The sequence below is a fragment of the Rhipicephalus microplus genome, chromosome X, assembly GCF_043290135.1.
Source record: "Rhipicephalus microplus isolate Deutch F79 chromosome X, USDA_Rmic, whole genome shotgun sequence".
NCBI classification, from domain to species: domain Eukaryota; kingdom Metazoa; phylum Arthropoda; class Arachnida; order Ixodida; family Ixodidae; genus Rhipicephalus; species Rhipicephalus microplus.
In genome coordinates this window covers 226,006,307-226,031,566 of record NC_134710.1, presented here as the reverse complement: position 1 = coordinate 226,031,566, position 25,260 = coordinate 226,006,307, and the positions used below count along the sequence as shown (strand labels likewise).

Below are 25,260 nucleotides of genomic sequence, written 5' to 3'. Positions count from 1 at the left end.
GACTATTCTGTCATGAGCAGGGGGCTTGCCAGAATGCTAAAAAATTGCTGACCCATTGGATAAGATCACAAGTGCGAACCCTCGGGGGACACCTTATCGATCCGGCAAGCACGTGTACCTCTAGAGTCGGAATACGCGGCTTCACGTACGTCACCAGCTTCATTGTCATGTCGGAGTGTTCAAGAGATGCAATTATCGAAATGGACTTTTTGCAGGCCAATGGCGCAGTGATAAACTTGCAGGAAACGTGCGTCTCGTTCTCGACGAAACATGCCATCGCGACATTTGAGAGTGAAAAACAATTCGATGTGCTCCAGATTGCAAGTGATGATGTAACAGTACCTCCAAGATCCATCATCGTTGTCACCGTAAAAAGCAACGTGTACAACGACTATGAAGGAAAGGCAGAAAGCAATACTGAGCTATTACTCGAGAAAAGGATCTGTGCAGCAAGAGGTGTTGTATGACTGCGTGACGGGTGTACGAGTGTCTTCCTGACAAATTTCCGAAATGAGGTGCAACATCTTGCAAAGGGAACTGTTATTGGTCACTTGCACGATTACGTTACGATTATGGATTTGAATTCTTCAGAGACTGCACCACTACAGCCTGACGGTTTAGATTTCATACTCGCATCTATCCACATTGAAGCAGCCCTATTACCGAACCAGAAACAAAAATCGAGAGCCTTATACTGGAGTACGCCTCGTGTTTTTCCACGTCATCGAAAGTGCAAAGAACATTCATCACCAAACACCGCATCATAATCGATCAATCTGTTAGACCTATTTGTCAGCACCCGTACCGAGTGTCACCAAGAGAGGGAAGTCATCAGAGGCCAACTTGAAGAAATGCTTAGAGACGACGTAATTCAACTATTGGCCAGCCCATGGGCCTCACCTATAGTGCTGGTAAAGAAAAAGGACCAGACCTTGCGCTTCTGCGTTGACTACCGAAAATTGAACGTCGTCACAAAGCAGGATGTCTATCCCCTTCCAAGAATCGATGACACCCTTGACAGACTACGAGACGCGAAATTCTTTTCCTTTATAGACCTGAAGAGCGGATACTGGCAGATAGAGGTCGACGAACGAGATCGCGAGAAAACTGCTTCCGTCACCCCAGATGGGTTATACGAGTTCAAGGTACTCCCATTTGGCCTGTGTTCCGCACCCGCCACATTTCAGCGGATGATAGACACTGTGCTGTCTGGGTTAAAATGGCAGTCCTGCCTTGTTTATCTCGATGGCGTTGTGATCTTTTCGGTCACCTTTGATCAGCATGTGGAACGACTACAGACTGTGCTCGAAGCGATTAGTTTAGTAAGGCTGACGATAAAACACCAAAAGTGCCATTTTGGTTTTCATGAACTGCTTTTCCTCGGTCATGTGGTTAGCTCTGAAGGCATTCGACCTGACCCCGAGAAGACAACAGCTGTAGAAAAGTTTCCTAGACCGATGAATAAAAGGGCTGTGAGACAATTCTTAGGACTTTGTGCCTATTACAGAAGATTCATCAAAATTTTTTTGAAGATTGCGGAACCACTCACCTGAGTGACGAATGAAGAGACGCCTTTCAACTGAACAAGCGTGCACGAAGACGCGTTCAATGAGCTACGACAGCGACTCCTAAACCACCCCGTCATTGCACATTTCCACGAAGAAGCCGAAACAGAGATTCACACGGACGCAAGCAATTTGGGACTAGGCCCCGTCCTCATGCAGCTGCAAAACGGAAAGGAACGAATGGTCGCATATGCTAGTCGAACTCTTTCGAGAGCTGAAATAAATTATTTGGCGACGTAAAAAGAATGTCTGGCGGTAATATGGGCCATACAGGAATTCCGACCGTACTTATATAGTAGACCATTTCGAGCAGTGAGCGACCATCACTCGCTGTGATGGCTCGCAGGCCTAAAGGACCCTTCTGGGCGACTTGCTAGATGGAGCCTCAGGTTGCAAGAATACGACATAACAGTTGTATACAAGTCGGGTCGCAAGCACAACGATGCTGATTGCCTGTCACGCGCACCAGTGGAATCTGCACCTGCAGAAGATGGAGACGACTTTCCGTTTTTTGGAGCTGTCAGCACTGCAGACATGACTGAATATCAACTATCTGACGCGGAGTTGCTTCAACTGATCAAGCATCTGGAAGGGCAACCCGTGCGTGTTCCTCGAGTTTTCTTCCGGGGATTGTCCTCGTACCTGATGAGAAACAGCGTTTTATACAAGAGAAACTTCGAGCACAGCAGGGAGAAATTCCTACTCATCGTTCCTTCGGCCTGCGACCCGAAATCCTGGAAGCCTGCCACGATGACCCAGCAGCAGGACACCTCGGTGTGAGTAGAACATTGGCTCGCATCCGCATCAAGTACCACTGGCCAAAGTTACTGGATGCTATACAGCATTATGTGAGGACATGTAGAGATTGCCAGAGACACAAAACGCCTCCATTGAAACCTGCAGGATTTCTCCAACCAATAGAACCCCCTAAATCTCCATTTGAACAAGTAGGAATGGATCTACTTGGTCCATTTCCTACTTCATCAACGGGCAACCGATGGATAGTAGTGGCGACAGACTACTTAATCCGGTATGCCAAGACAGCCTCTCTCATTAGGGGAACGCCTATAGAAGTCGCTAAATTTTTCGTCACTAACATTGTACTACGGCATGGTGCCCCAAAGGTGGTTAGAACGGATCGAGGAACTGCATTCACAGCCGATCTGAAGCAGTCCATTATGAAACTTATCCGCACATGTGATAGGAAAACAACGGCTTACCACCCCCGAACGAATGGGCTAACCGAGCGACTAAACCCAACTCTAACCGTATGTTGTCCACTTACGTTGACTTGGAGCACCGTTTGTGGGACAAGATACTGCCGTACGCCACTTTCACTTATAATACTGCTGTGCAGGAGACTACTAAAGTGATGCCATTCGAGCTAGTCTATGGTCGAATAGTTACCACATCATTAGATGCAATGCTGCCTGTAAGCGACAATACAGAGCACAAGCCTGACATCAGCGAATTCATTCAGTGAGCCGAAGAAGCACGACAGTTGGTGCAACATCACATAAAACAACGCGTGGATGCAAACCATTACAACCTTCAGCGGAGAGGAGTCGACTACGCACCAGGCGACCGAGTTTGGATTTGGACTCCAGTGCGGACGCCTGGTCTCTCTGAAAAGCGTCTGCACCGCTATTTTGGCCCTTACCGAGTCCTTAACGCGTCAGCTCCTTGAACTACGAGGTGTCACCGGAAGGACAAGTGAGCTCATCAAGATGCCGAAGGAGCACAGAAATCGTGCATGTAGTCAGAATGAAGCCGTACTATGACAGGCAATGAACATTGAACTATACACACATATTTATTCTATTTCTCTAATAGAAACCACGCATTCATACACACCTATTTCACCTATTTCTCCAATAGAAACTACGCATTCAGACCATCTCAGCAACAAGTGCTTTTATGCATCGGGACGATGCGTTCTTGGAGGAGGGATAATGATGCAAGACAGACGCAGTATTCAAACTACGCGCGCTAGTTCGTGCGCCCCCCAAGAGACTAGCGGCCCGATGATGAGACAAGAAAAGGCCGTGATGGCGCGCGCCTCCTCAGCACGGGATTTTGACGAAAAAGAAATGGGGCACCGCTCGAGGGCTTCTCGGAAATTGATTCCTTTTGCTGATCGCCAGTTACAAATGCTGCTACATTTTCCTTTACTTTTCGGGCACAAGTTAGCCCCAATAAACAGTTATTCTCACACCATTTGGATTGCGCATAACAATATGATTATAAGATATGCCATAGTGGAGGGCTCCAGAAATTTATACCTCCTGGGATTCTTTAACGTGCACCTAAATCTAATTAAACGGGCTTCAAACACTTTAGCTTCCATGAAAAATGCGCCCACCGCAGCTAGAATTCGATTCTGCGAGTTTGCAGTCGAGCACCATAACCACTAGACTACTGAGGCGAGTATGCAGCACAACAATGTGATACACTAACATGAACAGAGCAGTCTGTTGCATGATGGACTTTATACTCAAGTGCTCTTCACTGAATTCAAAGCATGCACATGGTACACTCAAACCTCATTTTAACAAAGTTACATCTTGCATGAAGATAAGTTTGTTAGATCCAAAACTTTGATATAAAGGCATATTCATTTACTTTGTTACTTTGAAGGTATATTCATTTACTTCGATATAACCGGTATTTTGTTATTATGTGGGTTCCTTATATTGAAGTTGAAGTGTACATTCTTGCTTTACAACTTCCGGTAGCTCATTCCCCTCCTCCTCCTCCCCTCCTCCTTCTTATTCTTGAAGCACAAAGACAGGCAAGCTTACCAGGACGAGGTGGCATTGATGTTTGGGTTTTGGCATGTTCAGAGGGGAAACCCAGAGCACTTTTTATGGCAGACATAACCGGAGTCAGTGGGTTGCTTGGTTCAGCAGTTTTCACCACACGGGCCACTTTACTGTGGTAAAAAAAAATGGACACTAGAGAGTCACCATGTGAAGTTTTATTTCAACCTCAAATATTTGCACTAAGCACAAAGGTTTTTTTGCAGTACACAAATGTTGATATCTGATTATCTAAGCAACTGTAGGCAGGCCATAATGTAAAAAAAATACATATATGCCCGCTGCTTACATTAAAACTAAACAGAAAATAATAAATGATTTTTTTATTGTATTATTTAATTTGCACAATTACGATAGTTAATAAGCAGAGCATGAAAACACTTTTGGTATGCACTGTTGCGCACACTTTTGACTGACACCACTACACGAACCCATTTGGTAATAACAAAAGGCAAGTAGCAAATAAACTTCATTGTGATCGTCATGCATGCTGCCCTAGGTCCTTTACTCTAGAAAACTAAAGTGTTCCACGGACAGATAAGGCCCTGTCCACCAGCTGAAGTTGGTCCTTCAGGGTCCTGGCTCATCAGCAGAACCAGCCAGTTGTCTTCCAATTGTTATAACACTTATCACACTTTCGGGCTGTTTGAAATTCTCCATACCATGTGGTAGACAATGTTGGATATGTCTGTGAAATATTTGCAGCATTACTGAGATATTCCTGGCTAAACTGCATGTAACAGAGTCCCAAGCAGGTATGCTCTTGACTGTAGTCTCCGCCATGTTCCTTGATCTTTTTTCAGTCCTCTGTGTAGTCCTTAGCAGCCTTTCTCTTCGTGTCACTGCTTGAAATTCTTTCTTAGATGTCACCATAAGTGGATGAGTAATGACATGCACAAACACACTTGTAATACAGTCAAACCTCACTACAATGAAGTTACTTAAATTGGCAATTTACATAGTAATAAAGGAACTTTGTAAAATAAAAATATGACCTTTATGTACAGTACTGTTACAAAAGCACTCCTTTTTACACTAAAAGTGCTGTAACAATATTCAAATGATATCGTACTATGAAAAAAGCTAACTACAATAACAAAAAAAAAACATTTTGCTTCAGACCACGATATGGCGCCGTGCCAGCAAAGTCTCATTCACGGTGCCTGTATGTCATGCTGTAAGCCAAAGGTAATGCAGGTACAACGCATTGTGGTAATATCAGTCAAGTCAAGCGATGTCATGGGATAAGCAAAAAGTAATACAGGTCCAACGCATTGTGGTAATATGAGTCAAGCTAAGCTATAACACCCGTTTCCTCTTTTTGATCAAAACTTGGGTGTTGCCCAGCATGCCACAACGCTGATGCTATCATGTTCACTGAACCAAACTTCATGCCCTGTAGTCAGCTTGATGAATGGACAATAAAAAAAAAAAAACACTACATGACACAAAAACAAGAGCTGCTGTCTAAAATCAAATGACAGCAAAATGAAAACTTGAATTATGGTACTTCTATTTATGGTGACACATTTTATGTTTTGCGACATTATACGGCGAGTTTTTCGACTCAAGCAGGACCCAAATGGCATCACAAATTTCGGTGACCGCTATGCACTGGGTCAAATAATGTCAACAAAATCAGAACATACATATAATTTTGTAATGCTGATAGCAGTGTGGCTGGCAACTGAGAAGATCTTCAAAAATGTTGATTGGCTACATAAAACTTCTTGCAGTAGTGCCCTTACTGAAAAAAAATGTTCTTCAAATCATGTTCTCAAAATACTGGCCACGGCAACGAAAACCCGGCACGGATGGACGTAACTTGTCTGGGTGCGAGTGCACTCTGGTCTTCCAGGAAATGAAGTAGCTCGTTGTCTAGCCTGAGAATTGGCCACCCGCAGTAACATGGCAACCTTTTGGGATGAGCAGGTTGAATCCCTACACTGTTCAAAGAAGGACCACATGGTACTTTACAAGGAAATTCTACAATCCTACAATCAAGGCAGGGGGCATTGTGCTGCCATTCATAAACTTAGATAAAAAGCAATCGGTAACCTGATGCCTTTTAAAGATACACAGACTTTTCCAAAATCACTGATTTACAGTCACCTCTATCATGGGCTATATATTGCATTTACTCGCGTAATGAACCCAGCTTTTCTTCAGAAAAGTTGATGCAATTTGGGGAGAGGGTTCATTATGTAGGAAAAAAAAAGTCACAGGAGTTATAACAGTGAAAATTTCACGTGTCGGTTTTGCTTGTCTTGGTCCGCGAAATGCGCGGCGAATCGTTTTTGTAACCCGAAGTTCTTGCTTTCTTCTGTAATGAACAGCCATGAATCGATGCTGAAGTGTCATCCATGCGGTCGGTTCCCATGCTCCAGCGCATGCTCGACTAACTTTTAAGTTTAAAACCAGCCGACAGCATACCAGCCGAACACGCCCTGCGCAGCAGATGTCCCCCAACTGAGTTCACTGTGACAAACTCGACAAAAAAAAAAAAAAAATCCACAGCATATCCACCAAGTGAATGATGAGTAGTGGGGCGAAGCCTCCGTCCATGCTTCTGTCGGACGGATGGACGGACAGAAGCATGAACAGACGGAAGCACGGACAGATGCTTTGCTTCACTCATCATCATTCACTCCGTGGAGAGAGAGAGAATAAAACGTTTATTAAGATTTTCTGCGTGAGTAAATGAGTTAGTGGGATACTTAGTCTGGAATATCATTGGCGTGGGCCGCTGACCACCATCTAGTTATATTATTATGAAGGACACATACACACAACGCCATATATTCAGCAACTCGTACACTAGAGGAACATACTATTTTATTACTACTACTACTACTACTACTACTACTACTACTACTACTACTACTACTACTACTACTACTACTACTACTACTACTACTACTACTACAGACGAGGAGGAGGAGGAAATAACCCACGGCCTAAAGAGCTTTGCCCCTAACCCGCAATGGCGTATGGAGGCGCACAGACGTTGCATGCACACAACGCGCCATCGATGCGGTTGTGCTTTGCATGGTCTCTGAGATGGCAGGCATGTGGCGTGCTTCTACCAACGTTTGTTTTTACGCCGCATGCCCACCGTCTCAGAGACCATGCGCTTTGTTTTTTTTTTTTTTTTTTCGCGGCTGTGCTTGCGTTGGCGTGGCTAGAATGGAGAAGTGTGATGAGCGTGGCGCTTTTTGCTTGCCGGGGAAGGCCCTTCGGTGTGCCGATGCCGCTAGGGGCGCTGATGGCAGTGGTGTGGGTAGTGAGCGGCATACTTCGCAGAGTTTTTTTCGGGTGTGCTGCTTTTTTTTTTCATATGCGGTAGCTGCTTTACAAGTACTTCGTCAATCGGTGATTGCGCTGGGTTACTCTGAAATGCCTGAAGGTGTCAACGACAAAAAAAAGTAGATCCAGTGTCGCTGCATTATGCTTGTCCGCAAAACTTAATGCTTCAATTCAGCCTATTGAAGAGTCCCAAGGGTGGGAATGTGGATCAGTTAGTGGAGGAGTCATTCTGTCTGTGGAAAAAATGCTGCGTGAGATGGAATAAAATGAGGAAGACTACGAAAGACTTCCATCTGATTCACTAGCAGTGTCTGTCACCCATGAATCGTACACCGCTGAGCGGCGGATGGTCACCCTGCATATTATGTGGCAAGCTACGCTGTGAGAAATCGGGTATTTCGTAATAATCGTGATGAGTGCAAGAACGCCCGCCTTGTTTCGCAGTGTTGGTGGTTACACATTATAAGTAACACCGTTGCTGGTATAGTGCATTACTTCGGCAATTAGTATTTGACGCACTCATTAAACATGTAGAAATGGAGCTGCTGCTTAAATTGTGCGAGTTGTAGTTGTCAGCAAGTCGTTCTTGCAACACGGTAGCGCTATTTGTCAGTTATGTTTCCAAAATAAAATTTGCTTCTGCTGATAGTACAGGTTGCGGACCATTAAGTTTGCAGTACCCGGAAAAGCAAGGCTCACGTTTGCATAAACAGTTGCAATTTTAGCGGGCCCTGTGTAGGTTAAAAGGGCAAAAATTATTTACACTGTAAATATTTTACACTGCAAATACCTGCGATTATGGTCTGCTAGCAGATGTAGGCTGTCAGAATTACTGTAATTATTTTTAGGTCAGTGATCGTATTTTTGCGGAGAGGGTTGACGGTGAAACATTTTGGCTTTCTGTGACAATGAGAAATGGGTTTAACATGCACCACGTTGTTATAAGCCATCACATGCAACTCTCCGGTGCACATTAGGCCACTGTGTTCTCCGTCCGGCATCTTGTGCAAAATTTGCTTGTTTAATTCACATAAATTAACTATAGTTGTTTTGGTAAAAGACTTTATTTCTTTTCTTTCAATAGGTCGAGGAGCACGGGACTAAATGCTCAAGGGATTGACAAAGTACCGACCCCATCACAAGTTGGCAAAGCAGCAATACACGACATATTCATACATATAGAATAAAAAAATAACTTTACAAGTATAAAATGACACCAAGTACGAATACAAAAATTACGAAACAAAGCTCCACAAATAGAGAGCGAGGGAATACATATGTTTCATGACTTGGCATAAACATGCAAAGCAAAAGTCAATAAGTAGAGTGACGAAAATTCCGGGACATCTACTATTCGGGAAAGTGAATTAGCTGGGCGAAGCACCTAATGTGGCGATTTTGATTATTTGAAATTACGTATATCTACAGCGCTATAGTTGGGAATTAATCGTAAGAAATTAATTACACATAATATTATAATGAAGTGTCAGAAATCATCAGGATCAAAACTATACACTGATACACAGAGACATCAGAGTAAAAGATACAATACAGTAATAAGAATTATTTAAAGAATGCGCAAAACGGTCAATCGTAGCGACGTTTCTTGCAATATTTAAATAGATTAATAGGAAGTCCTCAATGGCAAAAGAAAAGACAAAGGGTCAACGTCTTTGTGGTTTAAGGTGGTGAATAGGTAAGGTAGCTTGTAGGACAATGTACGTCCTAAACACTTCTAGAAACAGGTAAAATCCACATTTAATTCATCATGCCTAGTGAGACAAACATTTGGGTTTACATTTATCTTAGCAAGATAAATTATGGTACTACAAGCATGTTTAACGAATGCTTTATGACATGTCGATTATAAGTACGAGGTTTATTAAAATGATATTCTGGCTCCCGCAGCGCGGGGGCATTGATTCAAACTTCTGATCTTAAAATATAATCGATAAAGAACCCCAGGTGGTCGAAATTTCCGGAGCCCTCTTCTACGGCATCTCTCATAATCATATGGTGGTTTTGGGACGTTAAACTAAACATATCAAGGTCTTTTCAAGAATGGTTTTCAGAGATTAGACTTTAAAGAGCTTAGGTGCAATGTACTGCCCTACACTTGCTCGATCAAAATGATTTTACAGAAAATGGGTCACCACTACACAGCGTGGAAGCAATTTTCGTGGAGAGTAGCACGTGCTGTCTCGTTTGTTTCCTCCGCAAGGTTACTCGCGCCGGTGCATGCAGCGCCCCAAGTGGCATCGGCGCACTTTGGGGACCGGTTTCGGTGGCCGCTTTTCAATCCTCTTCATTCTAGCCACCCTACTTGCGTGGTGCTCTAAGCAAAGAGGTTTCTCTTGCATTCGACAGATGGCGCTCTGCTGCAATAGGCGCGACATTTAAATTTTGATTGACGTAATCCGAGCTAGCGCTGCTCGCGACTGTTTAAAATGTTTTGACTTTCATTGCGTCATAATTTTTGATATAATGGCTTGATTTAACGTTGTTTCGATTGTCAACGGCCCTGGTTATCATATATAATACCGAAATGAAATGAATAGATACATTAAAATTTTTTTTTTCAAGGACCAAGTTGGGGGGTGGGTTCATTATTTGAGTGGGTTCATTACACGAGTAAATATGATATAGCAGAATGTAAATTACGTGCCAAAACAGTTTATCTTCAACACATCGTCTGTGTGTGCCCTTGATAAATACAAAAAAGCATTGCACCTCATCACTCTGCTACTCTTAGACCATGATCTCCAACTGTGGGTCATCCAGATAGATGAAGAAACTGCCGAAGCAGAAGGTCTGGCTGCTGTCACCAGAAAAAAAATAGGACGAGCACTCCTACTACCCTTCTCCCTATATACCTCATCTTGAACAAAATAAACTTTACAACCACTACTACTGCAGTGAATGAGCCTGTTTCCATTTATTTTACTAAGAATTTGGAATTTATTTTGAATGTCCAGGAGAGCTTCTTTCAAGTTTGCCATCACAGACAGTGAGCTTTGAGATATCCCCAAACATCCAGAAGTGTTGTTAGCTAAGCTAGTAAGTACAAATGCATCACAAATAACAGTGCATTAAACCAGATTAGTCACTCTAGTCGCTCCTTTCCTTGTGCCTCGTCGAAACTTTTAGCTCTTATTTGGGATGTGCACCCAAACATGCCGTGATGTGTTTTCTTTTTCTCACAGATTGAGGTTGCTTGCAAGATACCAGCCTCGTCAGCGACATCTGTTTCCTGAATGATTATAATCAATAGCAAAATAATTGAGAGCTTATGTTTACTGCTACCACCACTTTGGCTACTGATATTTGTTACTTGGCCTGTGGTGGAATCAAAAGCACTAAACAGGGCAATAGTGCGCGGCATGCACAGCATATAATATGGAACTATGCAATAAAAACAGACAATGAAATATGAAGTGCCCGAGTTCCCGCATCTCACACAACAGCTGCACGGCCTCGCTCTCCACCGCCCCGAAGGTCAAGATGTGAAGACTAATATTCTCGAGCCAACAAAACGTTAAGGCAAAAGCCTTAGATGCCTTATTAGATGTGTAAATTGACTCCACATGACATCCACAAGAATGGTGCAAAAAAATAGCACTACGCGATGATGACACCATAAGAATGCCATATGACATCATCATGATGTCACAGAAAGCCAGAATTTGTGATGTCAGCTGATGTCGCAAGACGACAGGATCCCATGGCGTCAGCATTTGGTCAAAGAAGGGCCCATCATGGAGGCATTGCAAAGCCTGGTGAGGTGCCCAAAGCTTGCAATGCCTTCAATCCTGGAGGCAGTGCAAAAGCACATTAGGTGCAGAAAGCTTTCAGAGTGGGGCGAGGAAAGATCAATACACTGACTGAGAAGAAAAAAGAGATGGCTTTCACCTTCAAGTCATCTTAGGTGAAAGCGTAAAAGACCTTGTGAGTGTTTTGCTAGTTGCATTGAATACCCGTTGGATCCACTGCATCTCTCTTAAAATGAAATGTTTCTAAACTTCAGTGCCCGACGACGAAAATTGATTGGACGTTTCCCTACACATTGCCCGTTTTTGAAAGATAACCAGACTCCAATATGTGCTAAAATTAAAATGCCTTAGTCTCTTTATTTGACAAGATGACTTCTCAAATAAAGAAGTGAAAGTTTTTGAAGGACCCCACACCAAATTTAGAAACTCGAGATGCTTGTGTTACACTCAAACCTTGTTATAACGAATTTAAAGGGGAGCCACAATTGTTTTGTTATATCCATTATTTCGTTATATCGATTATAACAGTTTGTGGCAATGTATGCTCAAATGGGCGCACACCTTTAAGCATGCAAAGAAAGAAACCGCCTCGCAGCCCGATGTACCGCTATGCGACCACGCGTCCAACGAAAAATAAACACAGTCGACACTCATTAATTCGAAAAAGCTTAATTCGAACTTCCGGTTAATTCGAACTCATGCTGTGGCCCCATCAAAGCTATGTGTATTCCAATGGGTGAAAACACCCTGTAATTCGAACGTGCAAACACTTGCGACAATTAATTTGAACATATCACGCTCCGAAAATATTCTCAGCACCATGCCCCATCTCGCGGTGGCACCTCTCAACGCTGCGCGCAAACATAGAAAAGAAAAAAAGGAAAGAAAAGACTGAGGCGGATTGTTTGCTCTCGCTCAAATGCTGATCTGCGACGCGTTTGTGCCACGTTTCTCCTTTTTCAGTCTCTGCACGTAGAGACCCTTCTCCCTTCAAGACCGCGCACGGAAAGAGAGGAAAAAAAAAATTAAGAGTTGTCGTGGAAAGTTGGCTCTCTCTCTCTAATGCTGATCTGCTTCTTTTCGTGAGGAGACGCTTCTCTTTTCTCTGTGCAGTCATTGCCGTTGTCTTTAGAGAGCGTTGGCACTGGACTTAGCAGCGCACTACTATGCTTTCCAAATTGCGTGCAAAATTGACTCGCGGCAAGGCAAACGTGTGCAAACACGCATCACCGATTACTTCAATTAATGACGGATGTCCTCTGATTTGTTAATAAATGTAAGTCTTCTGAAGCTTCCCCATCGTGTGTTTACCCACTGAGCACTTCCTGAATCCTCTCCGCTGGCTGTGTGAGGAAGACGGCTCTCTCGGCCGCCCATGGTGTGGCTGTAAGGTTGGCATGGAAGTTTTGAAAGAACTGCGCCAAACGAGCGTCAAACTCCGAAGAAAACGATATACTTGACACACAACAGTTGGCTTTTTTTTTATAGACTAATTTTGTTTGTTATATCCATCCACCAGTCAACTTTACTTCGTTACAATGAGGTCTAAAATGCATAACTCTCAATGGAGCTTTCAAAGGGAATTTCATTTTCTTCGTTATATCCATTACAGTCGACTCCTTTTAAATGGAACTCGAAGGGGATTCATAAAACTGTTTCATTTATGATAATGATGTTTGATATTTTGTGGCGCAAGGGCCATTTCATGGCCAAAAAGCGCTAGATCATCTTACTAGAGATATGGACAATGATTGTGATAGGCGGTGTATAAAGGCCATAAAATTCCTCGCGCTAGGGGGGTAAAAACATAAAAGTAATAAAATCATGACCATGCCGTGAAAGGTGTGTGGTGTTAATGGATGACAAAACTTTGTAATAATAAAAATGATGGTGGACATGTATGGCATTAGCACAAGTGCCTCACTCGTTCACACCCTTGCGTCCAAGGGCCGTGAGGCAAGTGCTTTGTTGAGTGTAGCCCCCGCAGCGGAGACCTCTCTGGAGAGGTCGTGCTACGGAATGCCCGGGTATATGATATGAAAAGTATGAATTTCTTTTAAAAAAGCTAACAATGATTTATGAGTAAAAAGTGGTTCCCTAGTAACGAACATCGCAGGATGGAGTGGTATCTGTTGTCGGTAGGGTAATGGAAAGTGTTGTCTTCTCAGTGTGTCTAATTCTTTACACTGAATTAGAATGTGAAGTACAGTGAGTGCTTCTCCACATCTATCACACAAAGGTGGATCGCCCACAGACAAAAGAAATGAATGTGCTGTGTGTGTATGTCCTGTTCTTAACTTTGTAAGGATTACTTCTGTGTGGCATGATTTTGATACTGGCGGCCAATGACCAAGTTACGGCTTGATGACATGCAGTTTATTACCTGTGTGTGTGTTCCATGTGCTCTGCCAGTAGCCCCTGAGCCTTCGTTTTAGAAAAGGTTTCAAGTCGAGTGCAGGAACTGGTATCGATGTATTAGAAGCGGTTTTGTTGGCAGATCTAGCTAGCTGGTTCACCAGAACGTTGCCTTGAATTTCGTGGTGTCCTGGCACCCAGCAGACTACAACATGCTGCTTAGATGAGTAGATTGTGCATAAGAGCGAATAAAGCGAGACAAGGACAGGGTTCTTGTGCTTTTTAAGAGTTTTCAGAGCTTTTACTACGGTGAGAGAATCTGTATATAATATTGCCTTCTGTAGTTTTTTATTTGTTTAATGTGTTTGACGGCCACGAGTATCGCATAAGCTTCGTCGGTGAAAATGCTTGAATCAGAGTGCAGAACGCCGGCTACCGAAAAGGATGGGCCAATGGCTGCATACAAGACAGAAGTATCGGACTTTGAAGCATCCGTGAAGAACTCAGGACATAAGTATTTCTGTTGTAGTTCTAGAAAGTATGTCTGGATATGTGCAATTGGTGCATGCTTCGTAACCTCCAAGAAAGAAACGTCGCAATCTATCGCCTGCCACTGCCACAGTGGCAGGCATACTGCAGAAGCCATCAAACGGTGTTCAAGTGGCACACTGGTTTCCTTCGCTAGGCCCCTCACATGGAGTGATTAGGCTGTCTCATAGAAGGCCGTTTCTCAAACACAGCAAGGCTTGACATGTCATTAACTGTGGAATGTGATGGGTGATCCTTGTCTGCATTTACGTTAAGATAATATTTAAAAGACATGTAACATCTCTGTAGGTGGAGCGACCATTCGTTGGATTCCACGTACAGGCTCTCCACGGGGCTAGCGCGAAAAGCATTCGTGGAGAGACGGATGCCTAGATGATCAACAGGGTCAAGCATTTTAAGAGAAGTATGCGTCGCAGACTGATATGCTATTGCCCCACAGTCTAGGCGGGTACATACGAGGCTTTCATACAAATTCATTACACTTCTTATCGCTTCCCCACGTAGTGCGAGACAACACTTTTAGAACGTTCACAGCTTTATGCACTTGTTTTTTAAATATTTGATGTGTGGTATGAAGGTTAGCTTGGTGTCCAAGATTAGGCCTAAGAATTTGTGTTCGGTATTAACGGAAAGACGTTGCCCATGCAGTTGAATATCGGGTTCAGGATGAATGCCTCTCTTCCTGGAGAACAAGACAAATGTGCTTTTCTGTGCATTCAGTCAGAACCCGTTTTCTTCAGCCCAATTTGAGACTTTGTTCAAACCAAACTGAACCTGGCGCTCACACATGGCCAGATTGCAAGCTCTAAAGACAAGCTGGACGTCATCGACATATGTACAATAAAACATATTGCGAGGGATGGACAAGTGCAAAGAATTAATTTTGATGATAAAAAGTGTGCAACTAAGTACACCCCCTTGCGGAATGCCTGTTTCTTGGACAAATGTTTGGGAAAGGACGCTGCCTACTCGAACTCGGAATGTCCGGTTTGACAGGTAACTTTCGATTATAGTAAGCAGTCTGCCACGCACGCCAAGGTGGGACAAGTCTCTTAGTATTCCAAAGCGCCATGTTGTATCATATGCCTTTTCGATATCGAGGAACACAGAGAGAAAGTATTGCTTATCAACGAAAGCATTTATGATCTGTGCCTCGATACGAACAAGGTGGTCGGTGGTGGATCTACCCTCTGGAAATCCGCACTGAAATGGGTCGAGCAAATTGTTCGTTTCAAAGAAATGTACAAGTCGGCAGTTTATCATTTTTTCGAGAAGTTTGCATTAGCAGCTTGTAAGCGCGATAGGCCTATAACTCGAAACTGAAGAAGAGTCCTTGCCCTGTTTCAAGATGGGAATAACAATAGCCTCTTTCCAGGAAGTAGGGACAGTGCCAAAAAGCCGGATAGCATTGTACAAACAAAGTAAGGTTTTTTGCGTTTCGATTGGTAGGTTTTTTAACACTGCGTAAACCACACGGTCAGAGCCTGGAGCGGAATCACTGCAGGAGTTCAGTGATGTTTGTAGCTCAGCTAAGCTGAAAGCTTGGTTATACTCCTCGTATCTCGTACATTTGTGTTTGAGTCTTCCTTTTCTATTTTTGTTCTGTATTTTTGGAAAGCGTCGGTATAGTGCAACGAGCTGGACACCCGCTCGAAGTGTGCCCCGAGGAAGTTCGCCTGATCTTCCAAAGTGTCACCCTGTGTGTTTACAAGTGGGAGTGTGTGTGCTTGTCTTCCTGCTACCCTACCAACCATGTTCCAGACTTTTGCCTCCTGTGTATATGAATTGATCCCTGATAAAAATTTCTGCCAGCTTTCTCTTCTGGCCTGCCGCCGCGTTCTCCTGGACTGAAACTTCATTTTATTAAATATGTGAAGATCTTCGGCTGTCGGTGAGTTCCGAAGCAACCTCCATGCTTTGTTTTGCTGCTTGCGCACATTTCGGCACTCAGAGTTCCATCATGACACACGTCGTTTTCCAGGGTGTCCATTCATTTGTGGAATGAATTTTGTTGCTGCATCAATCACAAGCGCTATGAAGTAGTTGAGAGCCGCATCTATGTTTAAAGTGCATATGTCGCGCCAACTTAAATGAGCGATGGTATAGAACTGTTCCCAGTCGACTTTGCTTAATAGCCATTTGGGAACCTGTGGCGTGCATTCAGTTGATGTAGATGTGCTCAAAACTACGGCAAAATGCTCACTTCTGTAGGGATTAGTGATTACTTTCCAGTGAAGTAGAGGCACAAGCGATGGAGATACTATGCTTAGGTCTATGGAGGAATAGATATTATTAGCGAGGTTATAATAAGTTGGTTCTTTTCAATTCAGAAGACACGCGCTGAAACTGTTCGATCAGCCGACCTCGGGTGTCACAACGAGAGTCGCCCCATAACCTGCTATGTGCATTAAAGTCCCCTAGAACAAGATAGAGTTCGGGAAGTTCATCTATCAAGGTCTGGAATTCATGTTTGTGTAGTTGAAAATGTGGAGGTACGTATATAGAGCAAATTGTGACCAGTTTGCTTAGAAGCACCACTGGAACAGCCACTGCCTCAAGAGACGTTGGGAGTTTTAAGTGTTTACATGCTAAATCTTGCTTAACTATAACAGCTACACCTCCAGATGATGCCACGGCATCACCACGGTCCTTCCGGAAAATGATGTAACTGCGTAGAAAGTTGGTGTGTTTAGATTTTAAGTGTGTTTCCTGTACACACAGCACTTTTGGTAAGTGTTTGCTTAGAAGTTCTAGGACATTGTCGAGGTTTGCAAGAAGGCTTCTGACATTCCATTGTATAATCTGTGTTTCCATATTGGATAGAAAGTGGTGCTGTGTTTACGAAATTGAAGTGGCTGTTCAAGTGGGAAGTTGTAACTTAAGTAGCAGGGCCGTCGTCAGACCCTGTTATTGGTTTGTTGGTTTTCTTAGCGCGCTCCAGGGAGCCACACCGCACTTCCAGCACCTGAGGTACCGTGTTTGTGTCCATTGCCTCATATGAAGCACTGGACGCCTGCGTACACGAACTGCTGTTGCGTATTTGTGACCTCGCCTGGTGAGAAATGGTCGGTAGACCCGACGACCCTGGAGTCGCCTGAGCCTCTGGCTTGGTAGGTGGAGCAGGCTTGGCTGCTTCCACCACGGGGGCGTCCGCCACACCCGATGGCTTACTTTGCGTGGGCCTAGGTAGTGGTGGAGGGTGATGCGACACTGCCTCCTGACGCGCCGCATCAGCGTAAGTTGTGTATGAAAAGCCGAACACCTTCGGCATGATTCCTTGAAGATGTTTTCACGGATCTTCAGTGTAATAATGTCTTTTTCTTTTTTCCACTGTGGACAAGAACATGAATATGACGCGTGGTCTTCGTCACAGTATACACAATGTGGGGTTTCATTACATTTGTCAGAGACACGGCCTTGGGCACCACATTTGGCACAAGCAGGTTGACCACGACAGCTCTGAGAGCCATGGCCGAACCTTTGACAATGGTAACATCGGCGGGGGTTTGGTATTTAGGGTCTGATCGGTGTCTTAGTATAGCCAGTTTCTATTGTTTGTGGTAGTTCACTGGTGGCAAAGGTCAGTACCAAGTGTTTCGTGGGGGTTTCGATTATTCCTTCGGATGAAGATTCGCTTCACATTGGTCACATTCTGTTCTTTCCAGCCCTCAAGGAGTTCAGCCTCCTTCAGGTCAACGAGGTCTGTGTCGGAAACAACTCCACGTGCGGAGTTCATGGATTGATGGGGTGTTACGCTGATGGGAATGTCGCCGAATGTTGCAAGGTACTTTAGTTTGTCAAATTGTTTTCTGTCACGGAGTTCTAAAAGAAGGTCACCACTAGCCATTTTTGTGACTATACAGCCATCACCTATTGTGGCTGTCAGTGACCACGGTACTATGAATGGGGACACTGTCCTGGCTGTTTTGTTGGGCTTCTCACTGTGTATGACATGGTAGCGAGAGAATACTTCTTTGGGTTGGCTGAAAAAGGAAAATTCTTCGGTGCGTACCCGCTTTGAAGCGGCACGATCATTAAGGAGTGGAAAGGTTCTATGCATGATAGGGGAATATAATTCAGTAATGATGGCAGCCACCCACCACAGAGCCCAACGAAGGGACACTGCAAGATTCGTGAAACGCGAAACATGCAGACGCCAGCCGTACACCACTACAATAACCTAATGCGCGTAGGCCAAGGTTGGCTAGTTGCACAAGGTTAACCAAAGCCGCCTATGAAATCGGGGAAGTAACAGAAGAAATTAGAAAACAGGACAAATGAGAAAGAGGACAGGAAAGAAAAAGATCGAAGAGGGGTATAGGAAAAGGCGACTGCCGATTTCCCCTGGGTGGGTCAGCCCAGGGGTGCTGTCTACGTGAAGCCGGGGCCAAAGGGGTGTGTTGCCTCTGCCGGGGGGCCTGAAAGGTCCAAATACCCAGCGTCGGCTCAACCCCCAGGATCCCCTTTTCCCCGGACACGGCTCAGCCACGCACGGCTAGGCATGGGAGAGGTCGAAACCCCCCGTTAGCTCGGGTACGTGGTGTCACTACACAACAAACGCCTGCTTTCACAGACACCCCTGCGAGGCTGTTTCATTTATCAGAAGTTTTATTTAAGCAAAGTACACTTATTTAGTGACCCAAGACCTTTATTCAAATTGCACAAAACTCACCTTACTCATGAGGATGAGTAGGAGAAAAAAAGGAGTGAAGAGTGGTTTGTTTGGCAAGCTCAAGTTGCTTTTTTCGCAATATACACACCCATGCCTGACAAACTAGCTAAAAATTCTGGACAAGCCTCATGCTCAAAATAGCGCTGCAAAAGTTCAACAGCCTCTTTAGCTGATCGATCTGGTGGCACCACTGCACTAGCAGTATTGTCACCACATTGATCGCTGGAAGGTTGATTCTCATCTTGCACTTCGGCAATCATTTCTTTGACAGTCTCTTCATGAAAGGTACAAACATTTTCATCAATTGATTCGAAATCCTGCAGCGTGAAAGGGGCAGGGGGCACGACCTGACAGAATACTGTCTCAATGTCGGCATCAGCAGGGCTTTCTTCTTCATTAGGTACTGCTTTCTTGAACTTGAAAGCCAGCATGGTGAAAGCATCTGTGTATTGTTGTTGCCTTCACTAGCTTTCAGGCACAAGCCAAAATGTGGATGGCTGCCCATAAATCTATGTTGTAGAATTTCCCGCTGTCTGCTCTAACCAGCCTTTGATGGAGCAATTGTCTGCGGTAATGAACTTTAATGTTCTGAATAACCCCTTGATCAATTGGCTGGAGCACTGCCATTGCATTGGCTGGCAAGAACTCCAGAGTGATAACTTCGAGTCCCTGAACCTGACCGTTGATGGGCAATTATCCACGATTAAGACAACCTTCCTGCCTTGCTTCGTAAATCTTGCGTCTTCCTCCCGGAGCCAGTTTTCGAAAATGGCCATGGTCATCCACGCTCTTCTATTCTCATGGTACGCAAGTGTCGAACTCCTTTAAAACAACATGGGTGCATTTATTTTCTTATTACCAACAGCTTATATTTCTCATCTCCTGCCATGTTTGCTCCCACCAGCACAGTGATGCGATCTTTACTGCGTTTTCTTCCACTACAGGCTTCACCTTAGAAAGTGAGAGTCTTTGATGGAAGCACCTTATAAAAAAAGACCAATCTCGTCGACGGTGAAGACGTCTTGTGGCTCAAAGCTTATCAAAATTTCCTTAAGCCGCCCCTGTTGACTGCACCATTCTCACCTGAGATTGCTTTGAAGACTAGGCCATGGCGTGTTTTGAAGCGGCAGAGCCATTCGTCGCTTAGGATGAAGCTCTTAACACCCATTTGCATAACGATCTCTCGAGCTTTCTGCTCGGGAATCGGTCCCTTATAAGTAAATTGGAACTTCGTAGATGCTTGAACCACAGAAAAAAAAACTTTTTCTAGTTGTTCATAAGGCGTCACCCGCATCCGCATTCGTTTAGATGTAAAGGTCCTGTTCTTAACAGTGACTTCAATCGTTTCTCTGTCTTTCCACATCCCCGACAGCGTCGATTTTGGGATGTATTTTTTCGCCACCTCCACCTTGAGCAGGCCGCTTCGATCGAGCTTCTGAAGAATTTGCAGCTTTTTTTCAAGCGAGAGTGCATGGTGTGGCCCCTTCCTTTCCATCGCGCTAAAATAACACCATAATCCACCGCACTTAGCCGCACAAATAGGCCCAACGCACAATTGACTCGCCGACTCGGCCACAGAACACCTACCAGTTTAATTCGGCTCCCACAGCCACAAGCGAGAGTGCCTACTGGATTGGCTTGTCTTGATCTTGAGATGTTGCCATGGTTGTGAGACTACCTTTGGCATGAGCGAGTTTATGCTGTGTTTAGAGTTTGTGCTGTTTAACTATAGGTGACCAATAAGCACTGTTTCGATTAACCGATGACTTTTACTGCGCAACACATAGAAATCCAGCCATATGGGCCCATTTAGTTCCATTAATGAGGCATTTTCATTTAACCGAGTTTCGTTTATGGGGAGTCCACTGTATTTCATTATATCCCGTTACGTTATAATGAGGTTTGAGTGTACTTGATAGTCCTGCATGTGGAGGCACTTTCAACAGATTATTAGTGACAAATGTTGACTATAAGATACTTAAATTTGGTTTTAAAGTAAGGGTAGGTGCTCATCCGAGTATTCAGGTCTAACTGACATTCTCAGTGGTTTGACGTTGACAGGGGTCCCAGTCTGACGTTGAAGAGGTCAAGCAAGTATTTTGGATGTCGGAGAACATTTGTGGGGTGCACAAAATACCTCAACTGGCTCCCGGCGAGGACTATTGTTCATCACCTCTCACACTCTGTTATTTTTCTCAAGGTGGTTTTGGTCGCTTACACCAGGAACGTTCTTCGTTTTTCTGAAGAGAACAAGCTCAAAGCACCCACAATGTTTCATTCTTCACTGCCCGTGGGTACCTCTATTTGAAAACAGCCCGTTCAGCGTAACCGAAGCTTGAGTGCACGTAGTCTCAAGTGCTGCCCCACTGTAGGGCGCTTATTTCTTATAATATTTAGGCAGGCATATTGAACTAATGCAAAATCATTCTGAATTAACAATGCTAGCATTAAATATACAAAGCGTTAGAGCATATACAATTTAATTTTGGCATTACCTGACATAAAGCTGCAAGTTACCGTAAGAAAGCCACAAACAAAACTTTCGCTGTCAGGGTCCTTTACTGTTCTTGTGAAGCTGGCCATTATCAGTGAAGTTGAGAGAAAAAGAAAGTAGATCGACCTTGCCAAAAAATATATCACATGCAGCTTGCTCTTCCCAATTTTTAAGAAAAGGTTGCTCTCTTCAGTGAACCTGGAAATGGCACATGTGCACAGCATAAAACAGTGGTGGCACTGGCATCCATGTGTGTCGACAATTCTGTGTTCATGTAATGCACTGAACAAGTGTACAACAGAGGGCCATAACCTGGCAAAGTGCTGCAGTTAGGCAATGGCTTTTGCCTGCATTTCAGACTTGAAAATTTCAGCAGTAGTGCTTGGTTGGCAAAATCAGCAGCCATAGCTCCAGACATCAAATTCACAGTGTGACAGTCTCAATGCGAAAGGAACGCGTTCCAGTTACACTTCGAACATTGAAACGTGTCGTTACATGAATGTTACATTCCAGTTTTTTTTTTTAATAATTAGTGTCGGCTGATCCTGAGGTGAAATAGAGGGAGCATTTTCAAACTCGCATCTGCAGATATATTACCGAAATTAGAACAAGGCTGGCAGCAGATTATATGGAGACTAAAAGCATTGAGGAAAACTAGCCCCAACACAACCTGGGCATAATAATTACTTAATTATGCTTGAGTGCTTCATAATGGGTGGGCCTTTGAAACCCCAGCACGTTGAGCAATGGATAATTTTTGACCCATGGTGTGAGTCTATGCTTCTTCCACGTGATAATACACATTAAGAAGACTCCTCACACATAAAAATTGTATGTTTAATTTTTTAGGATAGATGTTATGGTTAGACTTTGCCGTGTGTTGTAGATAAAACTTATCATCATGAACCAGCATGCACTCAATGATCACTCAATTATTCTGTACAGGTGGTGGTGGTAGTAGTAGTAGTAGTAGTAGTAGTAGTAGTGGTAGTAACAGCAATTATAATAATAATACAATCGATCCTGGATATATCAAACTTGGATATATCGAAATATTGGCTATATCGAACAAATGAGAACACTCCTTGATTTTCCCATGCAAAAGTATGGCACCAGTGCCCCCGTATATCGAACTCCCGCACAACAGAATATCTGCTATATGGAACGCTGCGCAGCGCTGAAGCCCAAGAAGTGCATTTTTTCTAGCAAATATTGATCAATTTTCAGCGGCGTTCTACAAAGTTCCGATCCTTTTTCGCGTGCAGGTGACAAAAAAACGGTTTTATTCCAGCGCGCTGATCTGGTTCGTTGCAGGCACTTGCTAGTACATCTGACCTGTAGGTCTTAGCGCGTCGGCATAGTGTTTTCCGCTGAGGACACCGAAATTAGAATGCGAAGTGATTTGGCAATCTAATTGCAATATTCGCAGTCCTTTGCTTGTTTGTTAGCGCAAAGTGGCATGAGAGCCTGAAAAGCATGGCCTTCGAGATGTGAAACCTTGTGACGTAATTTTAGTGTTTTGGTGATAAAACGCGTGTCAGAGGCGAGGCTTTTTTTTATCTTCTCGCATCAAAGCCACTGGAGGCAGTGGCTGCCAGTTATAAAGCCACAAGTGACATCGATGTTGCCAACATGTATACAGTGGGAAATCGGGCGAACTCGACATTGTGTCTTTTGCAGCTTGTGGTCTTGTTTATTCTTGCCTTGTTCCTCATAAATGCTCATTCAGGAATTGAACTGAACGTTGACCCTCATGTAGCGAAAAAATTATGACTGGCGCTCAGAGCGATGTCAAGCAAAACACCGTCATAAACGCTTCTTGCGGGCCAGGTGACGACTTCAGGTGTGTAATGACCACTGACAACAGCGTACGGTGCCTCAGTGAATTGTGTGACTTATCAGCATTTTCGGGCACCATCTTAAAAAGTGAACAACTTCATTAGTACCGATGACGACGTGGCTGTTTCTGACTGCATTGATGCTAAGATTTTGGCTGCCGTTGCCGGTGCCATGGTAGTGTAGCCATGCGGTTATGAATGTGCCAATGCCTTCGCTGCCGCTGCTAACCAACCTTTTTGCCGTGCTACAAAGCTTTCATCGGTGTTCTGCGTCAATCAACGTTGTTGTAACCGAAGGAGCTAAATTGGCTTATTTGAAAAGCTTCATTGACATTGATGATGACTGGAACTTGACGGCGTGCAAGATGCAAGACAAGTTTACGGAATATTTTCATGTGAAATAAAGTGCAGTAACTTGCAGTTCGCACCTTGTTTTTCATTACACTGTATGTGAATCGTTGTGCTGGCTCCTGTAACGATTTCTGAAGCCTCAAATGTTCAAATTTAGGACTTAAATATGCATATATTGTATTCCAAATTATCGATATATCGAACTATTTTGCGATACCCTTTGAGTTCGATATATACGAGATCAACTTCACATCTCACAAACGAATAGAGTAAAGCACACTTACAGAGTAACCTTGATGACCTCCAGACCCCATGGAAGGATTGTTTCGTTCAGCTTGGTCTATAAAAAATAAAAAAAGACGAAATAAGAAAAAAAATGTACTCAATACATGTTACAGCACTTTGCAAAATTTTTTTTCTTCACAATTTGAATGAACAAACATTGCAGTTATCTGAACTTCAACATTTGAAATTAAACTTGGTTCGGTCATAATATAAAATGTTACATATAAGTCTTTAGAACAAAGGTTGAAAGAACTGATAAATTTTATAAGCTTTAAAATGCTTTTTTTTTTTCAATGCATCAAAGGGTCTAACTTTTCTCAAATTTCGTTATCAAATTGGTTGGCTGGTTAATGGGGTTTTAACATCTCGAAGCAACTCGGCCTATGAGAGATGCTATAGTAAAGCCTAACCAATTAGCATTTCGCTTTCACTGAAATAGGGTAACCACAATAGAGAACAAACCCACAACTTTCAGGTTAGAAGCCGAGCACTGTAACCAATGAGCCACCGTGGCGGCAAGTTTTACAAGAGGTGCGTGCCTGTACAAAATATTTAATTATTTATTCATGAAATAAGTTATTCTGAACTCTTGACAAATGAGGTTATTACCTGAAAGATTTAATGTGACACTTTTTGGTTGGCTCTATGAACTATCAACCTACAGGCATTTGCACTGAAAAAAACAACAACAAATTTTTCATGAAACATACCACGAGACAGTTGCCACTGCAATAGCACAAAGATGTCAAATTACTTTATAGTAACTGTACAATGCGGTAAATTTCAGAGCACTTTTCACAGTTAATTTAGGAGTATTGCTATCTAAAGGCTTTGCTGTAAATAGCATATGAGTGCTTAGTAATCAGTTGCTTTCCAGACATAAAGTATTTTTCACATTCACTGCTATGGTAACAAGTGGCACAAGTTATTTCTCTAAGAGTTAAATCATATACACATAAATGAATACCTAATAAAATATACAGGGGAGCAGCTGCCACAACAGCACAATTGGTAGTGCACTGCACCCATAATGTGGAATTTGTGAATTTGAATTCCCCTGGCAGCAAGAACTCTTACTGTCCACATTTTTTCCTTTTATCTCATAATAACTGTACATGAATTAAAACTATAAGTTACATTCACCTGTGCCTTCCTTGACTTCAGATGGCTATGCTAACAAAACAGGCCCTTCGATCAATTCTCCTAGTTTCTTTTATGCAGAGGAGACATATTTGGTGATGTGATTAATGGAACCC

The 25,260-nt window shown here is 43.5% G+C and overlaps 1 protein-coding gene across 4 annotated transcripts in view; it reads right to left on the bottom strand.

The window, feature by feature from the left end:
* The window catches only part of LOC119187507 (stomatin-like protein 1), a 77,497-nt gene that overhangs the window by 22,927 nt on the left and 29,310 nt on the right, over nucleotides 1-25,260 (bottom strand). For all 4 annotated transcript variants that reach the window (XM_075878716.1, XM_075878717.1, XM_037435642.2 and 1 more), the window contains exons 6-7: nucleotides 24,004-24,059; nucleotides 4,367-4,497 (exon numbers count right to left, since the gene is read on the bottom strand). In XM_075878716.1, the coding sequence (XP_075734831.1) occupies nucleotides 4,367-4,497; nucleotides 24,004-24,059 (187 nt within the window). The remainder of the gene's footprint in view (nucleotides 1-4,366; nucleotides 4,498-24,003; nucleotides 24,060-25,260) is intronic.